Here is a 24205-nt window from a genome sequence, read left to right as displayed (position 1 = left end):
CATAAAACAATATGTGTACTGACTGTTTAGTGAGAAACTATTTGTTCTGTAAACCTTCACCTAAAGTACAATAAAAATAAATAAATAAATAAATAAAAGAATTCTCAGCATTCTAGACTACTTGACAGTAACTATCATGAAGTAATCTCATTGACTCCCTCACTGGTTTTATCCCACACCGGACTGCCTGGGATGTCACAGACTTTTGTTAGTTTGCTTTGATCAACTTTTTTCAGTCGATTTCTACATTAGTGTGCCCCCGATAGTATATTCTGCAAAATAGAGGCATTCATACAAATTTGTTTACTTGATGCAGCAGTGGTTTTCTCTAATCTGAGCACCTTGACCTTTATTTTGGTGCACTGCATTTTCCCTGCGGAAGGCAATGGTTTTAGTCTTCTTTGGCAGAACACAGTAATTTCCTTTGGGCACCAAAGGGAAAAAATGGTCTTCCCACCACCAAGCAGAATCAAGAATACCATAGCAAGTCTTGTGTAAGCCTATGATGTTTGCAATCTAGAGAGGTGCTATTAACTATTTCACACTCAGTGGTTAATGAGAAGGAGAGCTAAAGGTCAGAGTTGTTGACAGAGATAGAAAACACATAGACTGCTGCAATGATTGGACCATATGGTAAACCTATAAGATAGTAGTGGGACCCTAGGCTTCAAGCAAAAACCCAGTATAATTCTCTATAAATGAGGAATATTCTAAACATGGACCTCAACATGGTTGAAAAATATGTGGCTTCTCCACATCCAGTTTCCCAAAGATTTAACTCAAAACTTAAGTGCACGTTAAATAATTTGTTCCCCAGAATGTGTGTTCATATTTTACAACTCAGAAGTTAAATTAATCTTTTAGGTTTTCAATGAACACATCATCAATGGGTCTTCCCAAACACTTTTTATATCTATTCACATAATTAAATTTTGGCTTTTCCTCCTCAACCAAAATTATATCATAAAAAGATTGCTCATTTTTAATAAACAAATCATCAAGTTAAGTGAATGGAACAAATGCATACTTTAGGTAGAAAGTTTAGTATGGACTTCTGGCAATGTTATTTTAGAAATGTGTCTCTCTAAGCTATGGAATAACCAAAAAAACCAAACTCGTTGCTGTTGAGTAGATTCCTACTTATAGCGACCCTATAGGACAAAGTAGAACTGCCCCGTAGAGTTTCCAAGCAGCATCCAGTGGATTTGAACTGCCAACCTTTTGGTTAGCAGCCATAGCTTTTAACCGCTATGCCACCAGGGTTTCCAAGCATGGATTAGTTATTCTAAATTGGGCCAATATACCCATTACGTTTGCACATCTTTCTAATTTGGGCACTTCCTATGCTGCTGAAGGATGGTTGGTTGGAACAGTATTGGAAACAGCACAGATACAAATAAAACACTATTTTCCTGATGAAAATGCAAACAAAGTTTCTTTATTTTGACTCCCCTTAAATTTTGACCTGTAATTGACATTGGAAACATCAACTGAAAATCTGGAAACAGCCACTGCAGTATTTAGCATCCCAGATGCTGGAGCAGAATCCAGTCTGAACAACAGAAAATAGATTTTTAAGGAATTACAGTGGTAGAAGTTACATAACGAGACTCAGGATACTGGGTGGGACATCTGCTAGCTATTTTCAGAAAGCTGACATTCTAGTACCATCTATTACACATAATTTTAGTGGGTTCCTGACTGCTACTGTTCTTTTTTTTTTTCCTATGTCCCAGCCAAAAAAATGGATGACATGAAATTGAGGTTTCTATGATCTAATCTTGTCTTCTTTTCCCTTGATGTTGTTTTTGTTTGCTTGGTTATTCTTATGGAGTTATTGTGTTAATTGTTTATTTTTGTTTCAAAAGAAAAAAAAGACTGTCTCACTGAAAAAGTAAGTTAATAATATTTATTTCACAGGGTAGTGTTCAGGATGATCTAAGTTTACATACGAAACCACATATATCGGAGTCTAGCATAGACTATGCTGCAACTGTTAGTTCCTTTCTTTTCCCTTCCTTTCCCCCAAGAATATTTTGATATTCATAATGGATTTTGATTTAAAATGTAGAGTTTGGAGGACTGAATTATACCTTGAGATTGTAGTATCTGAACAAGACTCACTTTTAGAAGTTTAAATATCTTTATGTATTGAGATCTATCTATTTAATGTCAAAGAGAGGAATTTATATCAGATATCTTGCTTTGATTTGGGGAGTTTTCTTACTCACAAAACCAAAAGTCACTTTAAAGAAATTCCTGTCCAAAATTAATCTGTCAACAACTTTTCTTTCACCCCAAGTTGCAGATCCTTTCTTTCCTGTTTGAAGCCAAGCTTACCAAATTAGAATTTCAAAAGACATGGCTGGGTGGAGGGGCAGAGACCATCTTGTGACATGATACCAGTTGAACTCAGTAAAAGGGGGAGGGCAGGGCTCAATCAATCATGTTAAGATTAGCCAGTGGTTGATCTTCTATATTTTTCCCTCTTCTTCTTTTTATTGCACAGTGGTTAAGAGCTCAGGATGCTAATCAAAAGGTCAGCAGTTCGAATCCAGCAGTGGCTCCTTGGAAACCCTATGGAGCAGTTCTCCTCTGTTCTATAGGGTCTCAATGAGTCAGAATCGACTCAACAGCAATGGGTTTTGGGTTTATATGCATATGGAATATCTTCTCAGGATAAATCTTATGTTCAAATTTCATTGAGTTTTGATTATTTTTAACTATCTGTCTCTATCCTGTATCATGCAAATGTACCAATATGTCAGCATATGGTTCTGTGTAATTACTCTTGCTTTTCTGACTGGGATGGGATTTCAGCACTCATGAAGGATATAGACTTGAAGATGCTGTACAAGCAGAGTCCGTCTTCATAGTGGATCAGTAAAGAGTTGGAGGAGAAACATTGCTTTTATATACATGCAAGCATCAACATTTCATACAGTGCATTAAAGAAAACACTATGAGAAAACCTAAAATTAAATAGAATTTTGAGCACCATCCCTAGTCCCTGAAGGAAATTTACCAACCCTCGGGAGTGTTCTGTAGTACACATTTGAAAAGCACGTAACCGTTAAGACCATTGAAGTAGTGAGTTCATTTTTCAAAATGTGAAGTAGAGACCAGCATTGCTTAAATCTAACCAGGTGATGGCAATGTGGGTTTTGAAAGATGGAGTGAAGGACGGACATATCCCAGAGTGTCAGAGGGAGGAGAATTAAAGCTACTTCCTCCAAAGAGAGAGCTGGGAGTCAGCATTTCTATCTGCTTTCTCAAATGGCCTTTCTTTTTGGGATTCCTGAGAACAAGCCAGGGAGTTGTGATATGTGGGTCATTCAGAGCCTGCCTGTCCGGTGGAGTGGGACAACTGGGCCCTTTCTCTATACTCTCCAGTTGGCTATATTGATTACTAGGTGGAAAGGCAACTAAAGTAAAAGCCAGTGTTTCTCCCCCAGGAAATTAATGTTCCTCTATATGGCATTTAAAGAAAGAGTTAATAGGAAATAACCACAAGTAGATAAAAATAAAACATCAACAGTTTGGAAAAGATAGTGAATGCTGGAGGAGACAGAGGATGAAAAAAGCACAACAGAAAGGATGAAGAAGCACAAAGCTAAGAAAAGAGACACAGGTGAAATGCTTCTTTTCTTCGCTTTTCTCTTTTATCCACATTGCAACACATTGCAACACATTGCACAGTACCCCGCCCCCTCCACACACACACACACACACACACACACACACACACACACGCACACACACACACCACTGCTGCCTCTTAGTCTCAGGGAGTATTTCTGATTGGACACAATTTGGTTTGCTGCTTTATATTGTATGAGACATGAACCCATGGAAAATTACTCAAGGAAGATTGTTCTTCTGGGGTTTGCCTTTACAACAAAAAGATTCTTTCTTGCAGGAGTAGGAGGGACACCAGCCAGAGAAAAACAGCTTTTGTCTTCATGAAATGCTCTTTCAGAAGATATGTTAATGAGCTTCCTTTGAACTGTAAATGGCATCTGCATGAGTGTCAGATGCTAATGTTAACTTTGAGAAAATGAGAAGGGACAGTTTGCAAAGTACTATGCTGGGCTCCCATTCCTTTGAATACGGTGACTAGGCTTCAGAGCCATCTTATGACCTGGCATAGCCTTCACTTTTTGAGGAGATATTTTTTATTTCTCCCAAGGATGGTGTTTTTTTAAGGTCATGATTCGTTGGCTTTATAAAGCACTATCCTCCATGGGGAACCTCATGAGCAGCAATGAATGAGAATTCTTCCTTGAATTTTCCAATACTGTGACCAAAAAAAGGAAAGAGTAATTACTAACTTTTGTATCAGAACCACTTTGCAGATGTTCTTAATCAAAGAAAAGACAAAGGAAACAGAGTGTGCTCAGAAAGAGTATAAAATACACAGCAGAAGGTTGCAGTTCAGTTGGCACAAGCACTGCATGAGTGTCTTGAAAAACAATAGCTCCATCATTGAAAGGGTAATTTCATGTCACAGACTAGATTGTAAAAAAGAACTTTGAGTCAAAAGATCTAATCTTGGCAATGTCTTCTCAGTTTAAGGGTACTGAGGACACCATGCCAGTGATAGCAAAATACGGGAAGGAAGCCTCTACCCTTCACAGAGTTAGAAGCTCGTTTTTCTTAAATTAGCCTGAATTGGCTGAATGGTGAGAGATTATGTTTGTATTCTATCAGCTTTCTTCTCGATCCTTGGTTGAGATCTCTCCAAAAGCAGATAAGAGTGCAAGTAGTTTATTTGGGGGTAAAGTAGGGGACTCGGGAAGCGAAGAACGCAATACAGAGTATGCAATCAAGAGAGTTACCTCACTCTGGACAGCCACAAGTTTATCCCCCTGGGGAACTCTGTGTTTTCCCACCCGGGGTGATGGAACTGAGATATTTAAACATCGACTTCTCCCAGTCGTTGGCTGAGGGCTGCTGGGTGGGAGGCATTCATTCTCCGTACTCCCAGATTGCTAGATGTTTGGTCAGAGCCTCCTAGCACCAAGAAAGTCCTCAGACAAAGAAAAGCAGATGCTTGACTGTTTTCTGACTTACAAAAAAGTACTAAAAGCTGAGGGGAATAGGAACAGGGCGCCTCAATGTCGGTCACATCTCTAGAACTTGTGGACTTACTTTCCCTCGGAGGGATGTGTTAAAACCCATCTAAGTAATTCATCTCTCACACAAAAAGAAATCCATTATTCTTATCCAGAAAGATACACCCGACATTAGTAAAAGAAATATATCTGTAGAGATGTGTCTCAGCTCTGCGCAGCTTCAGCCATGTTAAGACATACTTACCCTGACTTCTGGTGGTTGTTACTGCGCACTTGCCCATAGATCAAGTTTCTCATCTGTTATGGATTAAGCTGTGCCTCACAAAAGATATATTGAAATCCTAACCCCTAGTACCTGTTTGGAAACCCTGGTGGTGTAGTGGTTAAGAGCTACAGCTGTTAACCAAAAAGTCAGCAGTTGGAATCCACCAGCTGCTCCTTGGAAACCCTATGGGGCAGTTCTACTCTGTCCTATAGGGTCACCATGAGTTGGAATCGACTCAACGGCAACGGGTTTGGTTTTTTTGGGTTTTAGTACCTATTAACGTCAGTGACCTTATTTGGAAACAGGCTCTTTGAAGATGTTATCAGTTAATACGAGTTCATACTGGAGTAGGGTGCGTCCTAATCCAATATGAGTTTCTCCCATAGAGTGGAGAAAGATGTGGCAGTCTGCTTCCACAAAGATTTACAGCCTTGGAAACTCTATGGGGCAAGTTCTACTCTGTCGTACAGGGTTGCTATGAGTTGGAATCGACCCCTGGCAGTGGGTTTGGTTTGGTTTTTGGGGTGACAGGGGGCTGGACGAGGGAAGCAGGATTGGGAAGATGGAGAAGTTGAACTGTGATACAGTCACAGCAAAGGTTTAGACTGATCCCACAAGGAGCCCTGGAGTTGAAATGGCCCTTCAGGGTTGCGTCAAATTGAGAGAAGGGGCTGGGCCTGTGGACTTCTGCATCACTCAGTCATTGGTTGCAAGCTGACTTTGGGAAGAGTGTCAACATAGGTGAGGTAGCTCTCTTTATCAGAAGATAATCCCTAAGAAGGACTTCTTAGAGCTGTCAGCTGCCAGCATCTCCAGAAACTGAACGTCCTGAAGGGAATGGTCAGAGAGGAGAGGCACACCACAGCATCCTGTTCAATCATTAAAAAGGAACAATAACACCTGTCTTATCTTTGATTGGAATTTCCTTCCAGTATGTCCCAGGAACATTTTCTTAGTTACAAGGGGAGGATATGCTTGCCATTCTAGAACTGAGAATTGCAGGCACTAAGCCCTTGTGTGTACAGGAGTCTGTTCTATGCTAAGCATATGGAACAGCTTCAAGGACCGCGACAGATGTGTTATTTGTGAGGGTGTCCATTTTGATCAATACGAGGCAGGCTTGGAAATTAACTTGTACGAAAGAGCCTCTAGCTCAAAATCAAAATAACTCAGCCATTTTTTCTTAGAGAGCTGAATATAAGTCAAAAAGAGCAATCTATCAAAACAAAACAAGAAGACTCTGAATTGTACTGCCATGGAGTAATGACAGATGAACTGGGACTACAAAAAGCTCCCCCAAGTAAAGAATGCCTTTGATGCACGCTGAAGCAATTTCAAAATGCAAAAGTGCCCTTTAAGTGTTTGTGGGTTTTAAATGTCCTCCAACTCATCCAAACATCTCTGGAAATGTGGCAAGAAAAATTTTTCCGTTCTACAATTTGAGGATTGAATACTAGCCTCTGTAGTGGAGTTCACAAGTATGCACATACTTAATGATATTCAGAGACACTTGACGAGGATAATAAAATATCAGAACAGAGACTTCTGTAGGGTCTGGTGAATTCGTTTCCATCATTACTGCTGCCCAACTGTGATCTTCCTCGGTCTTCCTTTCTCTTATTGGCTGATAAGATCAGAATCCCCGCCCACTCCCCAGAAAAAGACAATTGCCTTCAAGTCGACTCCAACTCATGTAGCTCAGAGTGGAACCGTGCTCCGTAGAGTTTTCAGTGGATGATTTTTTGGAAGTAGATTGCCAGATGTTTCTTCCAAGATTCCTCTGGTGGACTCACACCCCCAAACTCTTGGTTAGCATCTGAGTATGTTAATCATTTGCACCACCAAGGGACGGCAGACAAAAAAAAAAAAAAGAACTGCTTACCATTTTTGTAAGTGTTTCCTTTAAGATAGACTTGCTTAGCAAAACTGAAACTGGAAAGTGGCCTTTGAGAGTACCAGCAGAGAAAGTGCCCCTGATGTTCTCAAACTGGCTCGGGTCTCTCCTTGACCTGGTTTAAAACATCACGGTAGAAATAGAGGATTTACCAAGTGAACACTGATTAAGCACGTTTAGTGTGCTAGGCACTGTGCAGGTGTTTCAGGCACCTTAGGAATAATACCTTAAGGCATAAATTTAAAAAAAAAAAAAAAAAAAAACCCATTTCCGACTCGTAGTGACCCTACAGGACAGAGTAGAACTGCCCCATAGGGTTTCCAAGGAGCACCTGGTGGATTTGAACTGCCGACCTTTTGGTTAGCAGCCATAGCTTTTAACCACTACGCCACCAAGGTTTCTGAGGCATAAATAGCTAATGTTAATTGAGTAGTCGCTGTATGTCAGGCCTTTTGCCAAGCAGTTTACACAGAGTATTTCATGTAATGATTATGGCGAAATCTTGCATGCAGAATTCTAAACTGGCCCCCCAAATTCACTACCTTTTCTGTTATTAAATCAAACACTAATCTAGGTTCTGCTCAGAAGGGATTTTGCAGATGTAATTAAGGTCCCAAATCAGTTGGCATTAAAATAAGGATATTATGTAGGTAGGCCTGACATAATCACAAAAACTAAAAAGAAAAAAAAAAAATGCATTTCTGTCGAGTTGATTCTGACTCATAGTGACCCTACAAGACAGAGTAGAACAGCCCCATAGAGTTTCCAAAGAGCAGCTGGTAGATTCCAACTGCTGACCTTTTAGTTAGCAGCCAAGCTCTTAACCACTTTGCCCTTTAAATCTGGGTCTAAAGGTCAGAGATGAAGGAAGTCAGGGATTCAAAGCACAAGGCTTTGACATACCTCTGATGTCTTAAAGATGGAGGGGGACACATGGTAAGGAATGCAGGAGGCCTCTAAGAGATGAGAGCAGCTCCAACTGATAGCCAGCAAGGACATGAGGACCTCAGTCCTACACTAGCAAAGAACTAAGTTTTGCCACAAGAATTTACTTGGAAGACGACCCTGAGCATCAGATGAGAACTGCAGTCAGACACCTTGATTGTGGTTTTCAAGGCTTTTAGCAGAGAACTCAACTATGTTGTGCCTGGACTTGTGACCTACACAAACTCTGAGATAATATGTTTTTGTTTTCTTAAACCACTAAGTTTGTTGTGATTTGTTATGCAACAATTAAAAACTAATACACTAGGGGAAGGGGTGACAGCTCTCCCTTTCCTTTACTCCACTTGGTGAGAGAGGCGGGAATAGGACCTTGGCTTTCTGACTTCTTGTTCTTGTTCTTCAATTAATTGGTAGGGATATTATCTCTTTGTTATACTATTTAACTTTGATTTATTCATAGCATCAAGCAGCTCGCATTGTCCTGGTCATTCTCCTCTGTCAAAATCTGCCTTTATAGAAATTTAATACTTAAGTTTTGAAATTTATTTCACTTATTAGAAGAAGCCACTGTTTTATGAAAATACCCCAATATCAAAGCCTGCACTGGCAAGCCTTTTGGTTTACCTTTCTGGAAGGGTGGACTTCAGCCCAGTTGCCCATCAGGCTTTATTTGCACAGAATTGTCCTCCATCAGTCCTTACTTAAAGCAGTATTTGCATGCACATCAGATCTCCATGTTTGCTGTTTGTCACTGAGGAAGCAAATTCCATTCATCAGAATCCATTCATTCTCCCTGTACCACTGAACACAAGATAATCTTGGCTGTGTCAGCTGCCCTATGACAGGTAGCTGTGAAAACTGGAGGTCGGCTGCAGATATTCCAAACCTGCTTCACTGTGCAGCTATCTTCAGGGGCCATAGACATCATACTGAAAAAGATTAATATAATTTATGTCATTATGTTTAAGGAACATAAAACCCCCAACTGTAAATGGATGGATATCTTGGTGAAAGAAATACATCTGTAACTACTCCTTTATGCTTTGAGGAGTGAGCTATAGTTGGTGTCATATACAGTTGGGAATATACAGTTAGAATATATACAGAGATTGCCTTTAGAAGGTCAGCTTTTAAAGGACTTTTTGACCTCTAGGTCAATGAACATAGATTTTATTAAATCTTTTATTAAATCTTATTAAAGTATAATATACATACAGAAAAGGACACAAAGCCTAAGTACATGGATCAATGAATTTTCACAAATTGAAAACATCCATGGAAACAGCTCCGAGATTAATCAAGAAACCAGCATCCCAAGTGCTCCCCTAGGCCCGTTTACACCAATCCTCTCCCCAGAGTAATTACTATACTAACTTCTAATGCCGTATGTGATTTTATCTACTTCTATGAAGTTTTTGAACTTATTAGAAATGGAATCATCCAGTGTATTCTTTTTTGCCTGGATTATTTCACTTAACATTATGTTTATGAAATTCATGTATATTGCTATGTATGCTTGTAAATTTTCCATTTTCATTGTTGTGTAGTATTCCATTATATGAATACATCATAATTTATTTATCTATTCTGCCATTTATGGGTATTTGCATAGCTTCCAATTTGGGCATATTGTAAATAGCAGTGCTAAGAACATTCTGGTATGTGTCTTTTGGTGAACATATGGGCACATTCTGCTGCATATCTACTTAGGAGTAAAATTACTGGGTCGAATGGTATACAGATGTTCAGTTAATTTAGTAGACACTGCCAAATAATTTTCCAAAGTAGTTGTACCACTTTTTACTCCTAAAAACACTATGTGAAAGTTCTGGTTAATTCACATCCTTACTAATGCTTGGTATTATTTCTTTATAAAGCTTTCATCTTTTTAATACATCCTAGTTTTCAGGGCACCATTACTGCTATTGTGAAACTAATAACATGTTATGTAACAACATCAGTACTGAATGGAGGAGTCATTGTACTCAATATAGTATTGTTGGATAAGATGATGCTGTTGACAGTTAGTGACTCATGACCTTTATAAGGAACTTTTCAACTTTGCAAAAGCATCTGGGCTCTTCTGTAATTCTGTTCTCAGGTCTTATGGCAAACATAAAAGAAAGTCTACATCCTAAAGAAGTTACTTATGGATTTTATAACTAAACACCCTTGAAAAATATCTGCCCTATATCTACATTTTATCAAGTCTGTTTGCTTCGTCATTTACTCTACAAATATTTGCAGAGCTCCTATTATGTGTCAGGACCTATGCGACAGACTGGAAATACAAAGCTGAACATTGTCTTAGGCTGGGTTCTCTAGAGATGCAAAACTGGTAAGGTGTATAAATACATATATAGACAGGTTTATATCAAGGAAACAGCTCACGTGACTGTAGAGGCTAGAATGTCCCAAGTCCATGGATCAGGGTAGAGGCCTCTCCCAATTCATGCAGCTGCAGAAGCTGGCAAGCCCGAGATCAGCAGGTCGGAGAACAGGGCTCCCCAGGCTGTGAAGGTCGATGAATTCCAAGATTGGTAGGCAAGACCACAAAGTTTCTCCTGATTTACATAGCCGCAAGGGCTGGCGAACCCAAGATCGGCAGATCAGAGAGCAGGTCTCCGCTCACAGGATGTGAAGATCGACGAGTCCCAAGTTTGGTAGATAAGCTGATAGCTCAAGTTCCAAGAACCGGAGGTGAGATGACAGGAGGCAGCTGCAGGATCCAGATCCAGAGTGAGCAAAAGCCAGAACATCTGCTTATATTCAGATGCAGGCCAGACCCCCAAGGAAACTCCCTTTCATCTGATTAGCTACTCACAGCCAATTCAATCATGGAAGTAATCATATATAAACACTGAGAATCATGGCCCAGCCAAGTTGCCACACAGTCTTAACCGTCACAAACATGACCCGATTTTCCATAAAGTTATAGTTTCAAGTGTACTGAGAATTACAGACAAGATGTTAGTTCCTAAAAATATTAATGTTGCACTTTGTATTATGCTTTAGATTTGGGATTCATCTGAGTTTGTTGACAACGTGGTTACCAAAAGAGAGAGAGAGAGACAGAGAATCGTTTTAAGTATAAAATTTGCTTCAATTACAAAAGAATGGATGCACATTCTAGAAAGTTCACAGAGAAGATATCGTTTTGAAGGAGATAACTGGTACTTGAGTACTCCTGACAGGTTATATACCTCTAAAAAGAAACATTGTTAATATATTTTCACTCCATTGTGTTCCTCGTCATCATAGTCAATGAAATTATACTAAAAATTACATCAGTTTGGGTTTTATTAGGGAAGCAGATCCCTGTGAGTAATATCAAATAAGGGATTTATTTTAGGGGTTATATTTTATACAATTGTGGGAAAGCTGGGGAAGTAAATATCCAGAAGGGGATGGTTGGCTGAGCAGAAAAAAGCCCCCAATCTGGGCGCATGACATGGAGCTAGTCAAAAAGTCTATAGGAGGCTCTTGCCTCCACAACTGACAAGACCTGTGTAGCTGTATACCAGTAGGACAGGGTGTCAAGAAACAGGCTGGGTGCAAAGTGGGAGAGAGCAAAGGAAAACAGAACCTATAAGGGCAAACTGGAGCCTGTAGGGGCAAAACCTGCATCTGCCTTTAACTGCATCGAACGCCAAAGCTGTGTGGTGCCTGAAGAAGGAGCTGGTGCCCTTTGCTGCAGAGTTGCACATGTGCCTGGCCCAGAACTCAGAGAACCTGAAACAGGAGAAGCAGCAGAAGCTGGAAAAGCTGTGGGCCCAGCTCTTTCCCCACATCCTGATGAGCCAGCAGAAGAGCAACAAGGAGCCTGACCTTCCTGGAGCCTAGAGCCCTGCACCCACCTTCCTCGCTCAAAGGCTACAGTTGCACTTCTATCTTCCAAATCTCATGCAAATTTCTCTGTGGCCAACCCTAACCCAGAATCATTGGTGGGTGGGAGAAGGAATTGTTTTCCAGCCTAACTAAGTTTAACACAGCATAAAACCACTACAGAAATAGAATATAACTGAGTTACAGAAAAAGAAGAGACTATAGAGATGATATACTTCAGTCTTTTCTTCATAAAGATGTGAGAATTGGAATCCAAAGAGAAGATGACTTGCCCAATGTCACAGAGTTAGCGACAGGTTTAGAATTCAATCCCATGAGTTTCCATCGGGGTAGTATCACAGAAAGAATGCTGGATATGAAGTTTAGACACTCAATTTTCTGACACAGATTAATTACTTGGCCTTGGACAGATTGCTCAATGTTTCTGGATTCAAGAGTTCTTATGAAAGAATGGCACATGGGCAAGACCCAATACATCGAAGGTACTCACTTAATATCCAATGAATAAATGAATGGATCTAGTATTTCAAGAATAATATTGGCTAACATTAGGGAAAAACAAACAAACAAACACTGAAACCTCGCTGCTTGGCCTCAATAGAGAGTATATTCTTGTAGATTCTTGTGAAATTTATCTGGGGCTAGAATGGATCCCTTGGGCCCTTCCTTCTGAGCACAAGTCAGATTTCCAATCTCTCAACCATGTAAAAATTAGACTTCCTATATTCTTCTTGTCCTCCCATAGTGACTTCTACTTGTTTCATTTGGTCTGAACTTTTCAGCAGGGGTCAAGTACTAGATAGCTGGAAAAGAGCAAGAGATTCTCAAAGATGGTGTTAGGAAGAAGGTGGAAGAATATAAACATTCTAGTTATCTCTTTCTGTGTTTGGCTCATGAATCTGCAGTTTGGGCAGGGTTCAGCAGGAATGGCTTACCTCTGCTCCAGGCGGCATCAACTCGTGTAGCTCAAAACCAGAAACTGAAATCATATGAAGGCTACTTACTCACATATCTGGACTTCACCTTGGGTTGTTGTCCAGAGCACTCACAAATGGCTTCTCCAAGTGGTCTGCTTCCTCGTGGCATGACAATTGAGTACCGTGAGTGAGCATCGCCAGAGGAACAAGCAGAAACTGTTATTACCTTTTATGATGTGGTCTCAGAAGTCACATATCATCATTTCTACCGTACTCGCAGATCCTCCCAGATTTAAGAGGAGGAAATATGGATTCTACATCTCTATGAGAAGAGTAAAAATGTCACATTGTAAGAAGAGCCTGGGAGACGGGAGATCTTGTTGCACGCCATCTTGGAGAACACAGTCTGTCATAAGCAGTGATCAACACCCATGAAGAATTTATAAACACACAGTATGCCAACTAAATGAGCTCTTATTCAACAATAACCCCATAAAATATGTTTGTACACACATAAAAATACATATACATATATAATAAGTACTTGGTGAATAAAGTAAATTCTTAGATTCAACTTGCTTCCAAGATGTTTTCATGCCTAAGGGTGAGAGCAGGGAACTGGGCCACTCAATTATTTTAAAATAAAAATGCTTCACCTTCATCATCCATCTATTCTCTGGGAAAATAAATTAGGCTGCTGAATTTTGGACCCATACCATTTCCATGGTAACAGAGCCTAAAGTGTGAAACAGTGAATTATAATCCCTTGCAATATTTAAAAAATCTATTTATGGTCTGTGTGGTGTTTACAAGTGCACTTAAGAGCAGTGGATAGCACTACCACTAACACACACACACACACATTCACACACAAGGAACATGATTTTTTTTTAAATGACCTTCAGAAATAGTGACAAATGGTTAATAATAAGATTGTTCAGCTTGGTGTTCTTAGATCTGCCTTGAGCCAATTTTTTTTATTTTTATTTTTGATCTCAGTTAGGTGGCATTATAAATAATCTATTTGAGTCCTAGAAAAAAAGTCAACATAGGTATGGAAATGAGAATAATTAGGGTGTTTGGAAACTACAGGTAGCTCAACATAGCTGCAGAGTAGAGTGTGTCTAAAGGAAAGTAATAAGACTGAACACAAGGAACTTCAGGACTTTTAATTATGAAGGATCTCAAATATACAGGAAAGTATAGAAAATAATGATACCCACATACCTACACATATACTTAGTAGCTATTAGCTGTTCGTCAGATTTTTCTTAAATCTCTTTTCTTTCTATATAAATAAAATATTGACTATTCAGTAAAAGCCCTACCTGCCTATCCCTTTACCTCCCCTCCCTCCCCAGGAATAATCATTGTCTTGAAGTTCATGTGTGACGTTCCTATGTATGTTTCTGTATGTCAGTACTTATGAATAAATCCCTACACCGTTGCATTTTATGTTTTAAAAAATATTTAAATGGTGTCATAGAGTGTGAGTCCTTTTGTAGCTTTTTTCTATCACTGTGTTAGGATTTTGAGCTTTAGCAACAGGACACAAACATACCATCAGAAAGGTGGAGATGTGCACTGTGTATTGCACAGATAGAGTTAGTTATTCATTCAACTAAAGTTTTAGTTCACCTGGAGAGTGAGTTGATGGTCACAGTTTTTGCATTTGTAGAAAATGTTAATGATATACAGACCAGACTGGACACCAGAGACTGAAATGAATATAGGGAAAAAGAAAATATGGTTATTTGCACCACAGTCTCTCCATTTCTGAAGGCCAGGTGCTTTCTCCTATAATCCATCCTATGAGGTCACTGATGTGGCTGCGTGACCTTTGGTGATTATACTGCAGAAGTCCAGCGATTGCCCAGGAGGCGGTCTACCCTGGATAGGGTCTAGACTGGTTCTGGGCATTAGGGGAGCTACATCCCATGGCTTCCATCAGGGAGCTCCAGGGCTTCGTTGTGACCCAGCCTGCCCCCGACCCCCTGTAGATCTTCTCGCCTACAGAGAACTACTGGACTTGGCTAGTGTAGATCTGTTCTCTACATGGTGGGAGAGCTGAGGGGTTAGATTTAAGATGTCCATTTGGATTCTTTCTTGTCCTACCCTGTGCCTATTCCCTTGCATGCCTCCTTTGATGTTCTATTCAGTTTTCCAGTCACTGTTCGATAGACTATCTGAGTAATTTTTAACTTTTTGTACATTGTTAAAATAAAGAAACTAAAGGGGTGTTTATCTTCAGCACATGAAACCGAATCACTGATTTAATATCAGATACTTGTGAGCTATTATATATACGCCATCTCTCTCCTCTGTCCACCAGATTACTCTCTGAATGTTTCAAAGAACTCTTAACGTGCAGAAGCTCTCCCGAAATCTATAAAGGGGACCGCACATACATTTCACTTTAGAGGTGCCATTTACTTATTGAACAGTATCCACCAAATTAAATGTTATATTGACCTCGTGGCATTGTCAACTAATTTTATTTCTGCTGCATTTCTAAGTATATTAAGCTAAAAGCAAGTGACTTCATGCAAATTAAACCGCACGGAAGCTTTTCAGGCTATGTTAAAATACTAACAGGTTTGATAAATTTGTCTAACAAGGGTAGGACAAAGAGCTTTTTGTTTACTGACATATTTTATTGTCATTCTGCTGTACATGTCTCTTGTGGCTGTTTTATACGACATAAAATCTAGGTATCCTGTCTGAATATCAGATTTTATTTATAGCTTGCTTCAGAGTGGTTTATTGTCATTTATTATTTCTTATTTGATTTACACAACATCTTTTCACCCAAAAGCACATGGACTTATCTACATAAAGAGCTCGCTTGTGTGCACATGCGTGCGCGCCCCCCAACCCCCCCCCCAACCTTGAACGTCACTCAGTGCTCTGATATAGTTAGTAGTACAGCACCAAAAATCTGTAGGAGACATTCCCATTTGTTTTTGCTCCAAGACCATGTTTTGGGAAGGTATTTCCTTTCATTTTGAGTGTCTCTTGTTTGCTTCTAGGTGGATCGGATCATCTTCTGCGTCTTCTTAGAAGTCGACTTCAAAATCTACAAAAAGAAAATGAACGAGTTTTTCCCTGTAGGTGAGTGAAACGATTTGTTTCCTTTGGAATTAGGGAGTGGAAAAGCAAAAGCATCATTTATATTTCTATTAAAGGCTGTTACAAATCTGATTTGCACATATCAGTCACCCCTGGCAACTAGTGTCATAGTTTTAATGAATAGAAGGAGGCGACAGGAAATCCAGGCTATAGACTTCATCAAGTCACTGTGTTGCCTTGGACAAGTGAGTTCATCTCTGGGGCCTCACTTCCCCACATCAAAAGTGAGGGACTGGACCAAATTACTGCTAAAGATTCTTCCAGCTCTAAATTTCATGATCTGTGATTCTTTCCCTGCACTTGTAAATTTTCCAGTCCTTGCACCTACATCGACCATGTTAACCACCTTGTTGGAAATTGTGAGGATCCCTCGTATATTTGTAGTTCGAGTTCAAATTGTTCCTACATTCCACCCCGTCCCACTAATTTTTTCCCCAAAATTTGCAAGAAAGATAGCAGCCCTTTCTAAAGCAGTCTGAGACCAGTAGTCATTCACCTTTTCTCAGTGTGAATGACTTCTTTTTAGAATGTAAGAGAAACCTCAGAGTTATTAAAGACAATAGATATTTGAGTAATTAATTTACATCGATTACATGTACCATTAGCTGAATTTGGTACTTTGAATATTTCTGCCCACTGTCCCCCTTCCAGCCCCATAAGGCTGAGGCTTGTTTAATGCCTTGTTATTTTTTATGGTGCCATTAAAGTCATAGTGCCAGAAGTGCTTTCCTTTGCCATGCTAAGAACTGCTTCCGAGAAATTTTAAGCCAGTATGAGCATGGTTGGTGCCAATTTTTCTGACAGCTTCATTTTAAAGGTTTGCATCTCCATTGGAAGTGGCTTTTCGTGTAACGGGTGACTCTGGCATGTGGAAAGGGGTGAATGAAGGACTACTGGTACACATTCACCCCTTAACATAGTCACATAATAAAGAGGACACCCTGCCAGCTGATCAGAGTAGGACACAGGTAGCTGCCAAAACAGATGGAGCTACTTCTGGAGATATTCAGTACTGTGCTGGTTTTCAAAATGGCCTGAGTTCTTCTGGGTATTTGAAGTCCTTCTTGCTAATTTTGTAGTTGAAACGTAAATCTTCTAAGTACCTTGAATTTTGGACTTTTACAGTATTTCGTTAACTAGGATATGAGCTTGTAAATTTTAAAGACTCCCATGTGACAGTGAAGAAAGGGATGGTGGTCATGGTCATTTTCTTCTGTTCACCCTTTTTCTCTCCCTCTCTTACACCTTTCTTCACTTTTTAAGCAACTCTGTTTTGCAGAGTGTAAAGCTCATGAAAGCTATTTAATAAGTAGTTGAGATGAGCTGAATTTGATAAATATCCAGCAATAAGTCAGAGATTTTGTTGGTTTGCTTCATCTCCTTGTCCCATCCTTTCTCTTGGTTGTCTTTATAATCCCAGTGAGCAGATTGGTGCATGTATTTTTAAGCCTTCTTCAAAGGAATTGTTCATCATGTAAAAGAACATGATACGCTACTATATGTGATGTAAATATTCTCTATCTTGTCAACATCTCAGCATAATTTATAAGATTTTATATTCCCTGAGATGTTTTGAAATGATCACGTCATATTCATTTTCCTGTCTTCTAAAATAAAAACTTGTTTTCACTCTAACATATGATAAAAAATAACTTCATAATTATGATCCATTGATATTAAAGCAAATCTATCCATCAGTAGGTATTTGCAATGATGAAAAGCTAAAACTCATACTACAAATTAAAAAAAAAGGATAGTTTTTGTGATTGAGAATCTATTAATAACTATGCAAATAAATCAGTATTTAAAGAATTGCTGCTCTGAATAAAACAAAAAATGCATCTCGGTACATCCTTAGTTTCATGTTAGTGCTTTAAGAAGCATCCCCTGCTCATGAAATTATTTCCAGGGCATATTTAAAATAGTAAGTATATTTTAAACTAAATTTTAAAATCTCCAAAATTGTGGCATACTTCTGCAATATTGAGGCACTGTTGTTGTTGTTAGGTGCCATCACGTTATTTCTGACTAATAGCAACCCTGTGTACAACAGAACGAAACACTGCCCAGTCCCGTGTCATTCTCAAAATCTTTGCTATGCTTGAGCCCATCTTTGCAGCCACTGTGTCAATACATCTCATTGAGGGTCTTCCTCTCTTACGCTGACCCTCTCTACCTTAGCAAGCATGATGTCCTTCTCCAAGGACTAGTCCCTCATGATCACATGTCCAAAGTATGTGAGATGAAGTCTCTCCATCCCCACTTCTAATGAGCATTCTGGCAATACTTCTTCCAAGACAGATTTGTTCATTCTTCTGGAAGTCCATGGTATATTCAATATTCTTTGCCAACATCGTAATTCAAAGGCATCAATTCTTCTTTGGTCTTCCTTATTCATTGTCCGGCATTCACATGCATATGAGAAGATTGAAAATGCCATGGCATCTTCACTTTTTAACACTTTAAAGAGGTCTTTTGCAGCAGATTTGAGGCACTAGCCATTTGAAAATTGTAAATATTAAATATAAAACAAAGTTGATCCCTAATGGAATGTGTGACTGCTAATATAGGTGATATAAATTATCTGTCAGTAATTCAGATAATGGTTAATTCATAACCAGATCATCTTTGATTGGAATACAATTTTCCTAACTGGCAAATATTCCTCAGTCTGACTTACTCAAAGTACTTTTAAATAGTGTTCATAACCCTTCCCAATGCAATAATGACAGTAGTTTAGAAAAATGAAAAAGTTATTTTCATATTAAATATTATTGCTAAACATATTAGCATATATACCATTATATATAAACATAGTAAACATTTTTTAAAAATATAATTGGGAATCTGAGACTAAATATATGGGAAAATAGATGACATATGCATAATGACTCCCTAGTATTAATAATAGGAATAATAGCTAACATTTATGGATTGCTTGCTGTCAGCCAGACATATCATTCATTTCTTTACATGAGTTAAACCAGTTAATTTTCATGGTAACTCTACAAAGCTAGGCACTATTAACCCTGTTGTTTTATGTGTGGAAAATGAGGCATACTTGAGGAAATGATGCATACAGGTACGAAGCAACTGAGCAATATTTTAAAATTGAGCACAGCACCTGTCATTCCACAAGCAATAATAGGTTGGTTTTCTCAGTGTCTTCAGAGAAGGCTGGAGTCAACTTCCAGGATGCCTCCAGACCACTGAGAATGCCCTGATCCTAATTCCATTGTCTGCCCATCAATTTTGGAAGCTGCCGTACTTCTCTTTCTTCTTATATCCTGTAAATGTCCTCATGAAATATTTTCTAATAGGGTTGAATTGGTACTTTATCATGGATCCCAAAATCAGGTTCCATCTAAATTATTCTGGCAGCCTGGTTGTCTTACCTAAAGGTGAGCAGGCCTTCCGGCATGGTCATGGAAGAAGATGGAAAAATGCCAGTCATAGAAATGCAGTACAAAAGGACAGAAACCAGCAAATATTTTTTCAACAGTTTTATATCTTGCTGTGGAGTGAAGCACATTTGACTTTTTCCTCCCAGATGTATTATTTGGAAGTAAAGTGTGGCAGCTTTATGGAATTACCATATATTTTGGTTGCAAATAATTTATAGTTACAGTTCACTGTTACATGGCCTGCAGCAAATAATGTTTGTATGATTCAACTCGGAACTCTATTTGTTCTTTACATAAAAGGCTTGAATATTCAATGCATAGGATTAGTTGCGTGCAGTTTTTATTGTAAAAAATGGGTATATTCTAGAATTCCTGATCTGTCATATGGAAGTCAATTTTTTTTATTAGAGTTTAAGTCCTAATAGAGGCTTTAGGAATATTAATTTTCCTCATAGTAACGATATAGAATTTACAGTTTTTTAGCTAAAGTAAAGAATCTTTATGTTGGAAGCTTGAGAGATGTCCTGGTTAACTGACCACCACCCCCCCCCCCCACTTTAGGGAAAGTCTGCATTTTTCTACTGTAGTGGTTCTCAACTAGAGGTGCCTTTGCTGCAGAGGCTACATTACCAATGTCTGGAGACATTTTTGGTTTTCACAGCTGGGAGTACATCTAGTGAGTAGAGGCCAAGGATGCTGACAATGCACAGGATAGCCCACATAACAAATAATTTGTTGTTGTTGCTATTAGCTGCCGTTGATTCAGACCCTCCAACTCATGGCGACCTCATGCACAATGGAACAAACTGCTGCCTCGTCTTGCATCATTCCCATGATCAGTTGTGGATTGGACCATTGCGATGCATAGGGTTTTCACTGGCTGATTTTTCAGAAGTAGATCTCCAGGCCTTTATTCCTAGTCTATCTTAGTGTGGAAGCTCCTCTGAAACCTGCATCATAGCAACATGCCAAGCTTCCACTGACAGACGAGTGATGGCTGCACTTGAAGTGCATTGGCTGGGAATCAAACCCGGGTCTCCCACATGTGAGGTGAGAATTCAGCCACTGAACAACCAATTCCCTCCAACCAGTTGCCGTCAGGTCAACTTAAACTCATGGCAATCCAAAAAAGAATTACCCAGCCACAAATATGAATACTGCAGGGGATGACAAGCCCTGGCCTACTGTAACCACCTCTCTCTTACTATTCGTGCCACCGAGGCAGCCTTTTCCTTTGGATTGGATTTATATCAAAGTATTCTACCTGCTGTCTAGCTGGATGGAAACTCTGGTGGCATAGTGGTTAAGAGCTATGTCTGCTAACCAAAAAGTCAGCAGTTTGAATCCTCCAGGGGCTCCTTGGAAACCCCACTGGGCAGTTCTACTCTGTGCTATAGGGTCACTATGAGTCAGAATCAACTTGATGGCAACGGGTATGGGTACGGGTACAGTCTAGCTGGATTTGTATCCTATGCCCTCAGCCTGGCCCATGGCTACTTGGATTCATGACCCTTGCCTAGTCTAGGGTTTGCACTCTCTGCATTGACTCTGTACCTCCAGATTTCTATGTGTTGGTTTCTGTCAGCTATGTGCCCCCACCACTGCCTGGTTCACCGAGACCCAGCCCACTCCTGGCATCACTCATCTATTGCCGTCCACGTCTCTATTGTAATAATCTCAGAAAATATGATCAAATGTTACATAGGTTTATGTATCTAATGAATAAGTGTGGAGGTACAGGCTAATATACAGAAGAAGGAAGAACAAAATCACCAAATATTCTCTCTGCATACCTCAAACAAATAAGTTTAATTGCTTCTATAGTGAATACTTTTCACTCTTATCATTGACTATTAGTTGGTAAAATTCTCTTGTGAGCTCAAAAAGATGTTGGAATTTCAGAAATTTTCAATCCTCCAGTAGTATCCAAGCTCAACTGACTCATTCACAATGAAAACACATATGACTGAAAAATGTATCCATCGTTCTCTGTATTTTTTAACCCTGTCAATTTTTCCCACTAGGATATTGATATAGCTTTTACACAAAACTTGTGTCAATTTACCTATAGTTAAATATAATTAATATGTATTTGAAATAGTTACTAGCTAAGAAAACTGATAAGAAAATGAATTCCAGGATACAGATATGCTCGTCCCAAACCGTTCACCCACCTGTAAGAGGAAGGTATGATATAGAAAGAAAATTCCATTCACATTCAAGAGTGTAGCTCAAAAACTATTTTTAAAAAATCTAATAGAAAAATGGCTGAAATTGTCCCTCTCTTCTTGATAGACATAGCAAAATAATGAGCCAAACTGACCCTGCTAATATTTTGGTGGTATCTATGGCTCAGTTCCATTCTGTTTTACAAGGTTGCAATGAGTCAGAATAGACATGGCAGCAACGGGTTAGTTTTGTTTTTTTATCATGCACCAGGTAAAATAAAAAGCCTTATAAAAATGCTAAAAGGTGGACTTCCAGCAACATGGCACTCTAGGCAGAAGCACCACACCATCCCTCCACAGCAAAGATTCAAAAAACTAAGCCAGACAGAGAAAACAGCAATCCTGAAATGCTAAACATCAGAAGAGGTAAAGAACTCAGCCAAGCACCAAATGGAATAAGAAACTGACAGAGAACAGAGAGCAAGGAGAGGTATATGCAGAGGTCCCCTATCAGCTAACGTAGCACAGATCCTCCATCTTGTACTCTTATCAGAGACCAGTGAATGGGGGTACAAGAAAGCAGTTTCACGGAGCTTCCAGCAGGAGACAGAACAACTGGTAAACAGTGATACATGCTTTCCCACCCCCCTGCCCTTCTTCATCCCCACTCGGCCTCCTCTGCTTCCCTGGCCACAGTCTCTTGGCCGGGAAGCACCGGCTGCTTGGATTCCAACTGCCCACACTGGCCAACTCCCTGAGTGCCATTTGTTAGCTGCTGGTGTTGCTTTTTTCTGCTTCTTTTGATTTCTTCCTTGCCTCTCACCACCTCCCCCTCCTTTCACTCAAATACTTGGCTCTGTGCACCATCTTTGCTTCTACCTGAAAGGGTGTGAAATTCTGCTTGAATGTAAAACTGCCTCCCAGTCCGTGCTGCCACTCTGTTGGGATCCCGGGGCTTTTTTTGTTTGTTTTCTTTTTCTTTTCTCTAATTGGGAGCCTGTTCTAGCCAGGCAGTACTGCATGGCCTGGGACCTACCCCCTCAGTTTGCACAGAAGTGCAGAGGGATCCTTGAGAGCATTTCTTTCTTCGTGTTTTTCTTTTTCCTGCTTTTTTTGGGGGGGGGGTTCTTTTTTTTTAATTTGTTTTGTTATCTTTTCCCTCTTTTTCCCTTTTTGTCTTTCTTCATTACTCAGTTTCTCGTCTCTCTATACCTTCCTTCTCTTCCTGTCCCCTGAATACCTGATGCTGAGTGACACCTCTACACCTTCTACCCAGGCTGTACTTCAACGCCTGGGAACAACTTCCCCAGACTTCATAGCCACACCAGTGGGATCCCTGGGAGCTTTTCTTTTTTCTTTCCAATTTTTATTTATTCATTTTTCTTTTCTTTTCTTTTTTTCTTATTCTGCGCCTTTTTTTTTTTTCTCCATTTCATAGTCTGTCATCTCTCCACTCCAAAGGAAAGCTCCCCTAGCATTCTTTTTTGTTTGTTTGTATGTTTTTGGCTCCTGTTCCTCTCTCCTCTCTCCCATACCCATCTTAGTTCCACGTGTCACAATCTCCCCCCTCCATCCTGCCTACCTGCACTGTGTGCTTAACATCACACCACCAAGCTGCACAAGCAGGGCCTACTGGAACCTGCCTGCACTGATTACCAGCCCTACCTGGTGGCTGTAGTAAGTGTCACAAAAAACCCATCCCAGCAACTCTTCTTCAGCTAGACCTGCCCTGCTTTACCATATCTGAGCAACTGACCCTGCCAATTGGAGAAGCAGGCAAAAAGTATTGTGCCCACAGACAAGCAAACAAAAAGAACACACAGCCTGCCTGCTCAGACATAGCCAAATTAAAAAAGAAAAGGTACGAAACAAACAAATCTACAATCAATAAACAAGAAAAATAACTACTGAACGCCCCAAAGACAGCAGACAATATCAAAATATTTACAAAAACAGGACAAAATTGTTCCAGTAGGCATCCAAAATAAAACACCAGATGACTTTCAAGTAGAAGAAAAGGGACTAGAACTATCTGATAGGGAATTCAAATCTCTAATACTCAGAATTATCCAAGACTTGAAGCAAAAAACAGACAAAAATAAGAAAAATACAGACAAATTTATGGAAAAGGCAGACAAATTCATGGAAAATACACACAAAAAATGGAAGAATTCAGGAAAATAATGCAGGAGCAAAATGCCAAAATAAATTCACAACTAGAAATCATACAAAAACCACAACTAGAAATCCAAAAGATAAACAACAAGATTTCAGAAATGGACAGTGTCATAGAAGGGCTGAGGAGGAGGTTTGAAACAGTGGAAGACAAGATCAGCGGAATTGAAGACACACTTGGATACAACTCTGTTTGAGGAAAACTCAGAAAAAAAGAATGAAGGAAAATGAAGAGACCCTAAGAATTATGTGGGACACAATCAAAAGCAAAAATTTGTGAGTTCCAGACAGGGAGAAAACAGAAAACACAGAGAAGATCATTGAAGAACTGCTGACAGAAAACTTCCCCAATATCATGAAAGATGAAAAGCTGGCCATCCAAGAAGC

At 39.5% G+C, this 24205-nt stretch overlaps 1 protein-coding gene across 1 annotated transcript in view; it reads left to right on the top strand.

Moving 5' to 3' along the window:
- MACROD2 (mono-ADP ribosylhydrolase 2) overlaps positions 1–24205 on the top strand; it is a 2703848-nt gene that overhangs the window by 2385821 nt on the left and 293822 nt on the right. Inside the window, exon 9 of the mRNA XM_023731427.1 lies at positions 15972–16053. Within this exon, the coding sequence (XP_023587195.1) occupies positions 15972–16053 (82 nt within the window). The remainder of the gene's footprint in view (positions 1–15971; positions 16054–24205) is intronic.

This window comes from Trichechus manatus, unplaced genomic scaffold (assembly GCF_000243295.1).
Source record: "Trichechus manatus latirostris isolate Lorelei unplaced genomic scaffold, TriManLat1.0 scaffold00042, whole genome shotgun sequence".
NCBI lineage: Eukaryota > Metazoa > Chordata > Mammalia > Sirenia > Trichechidae > Trichechus > Trichechus manatus.
The sequence above is the reverse complement of the archived record's forward strand: the minus strand, read 5'-3'. Positions and strand labels throughout refer to the sequence as shown.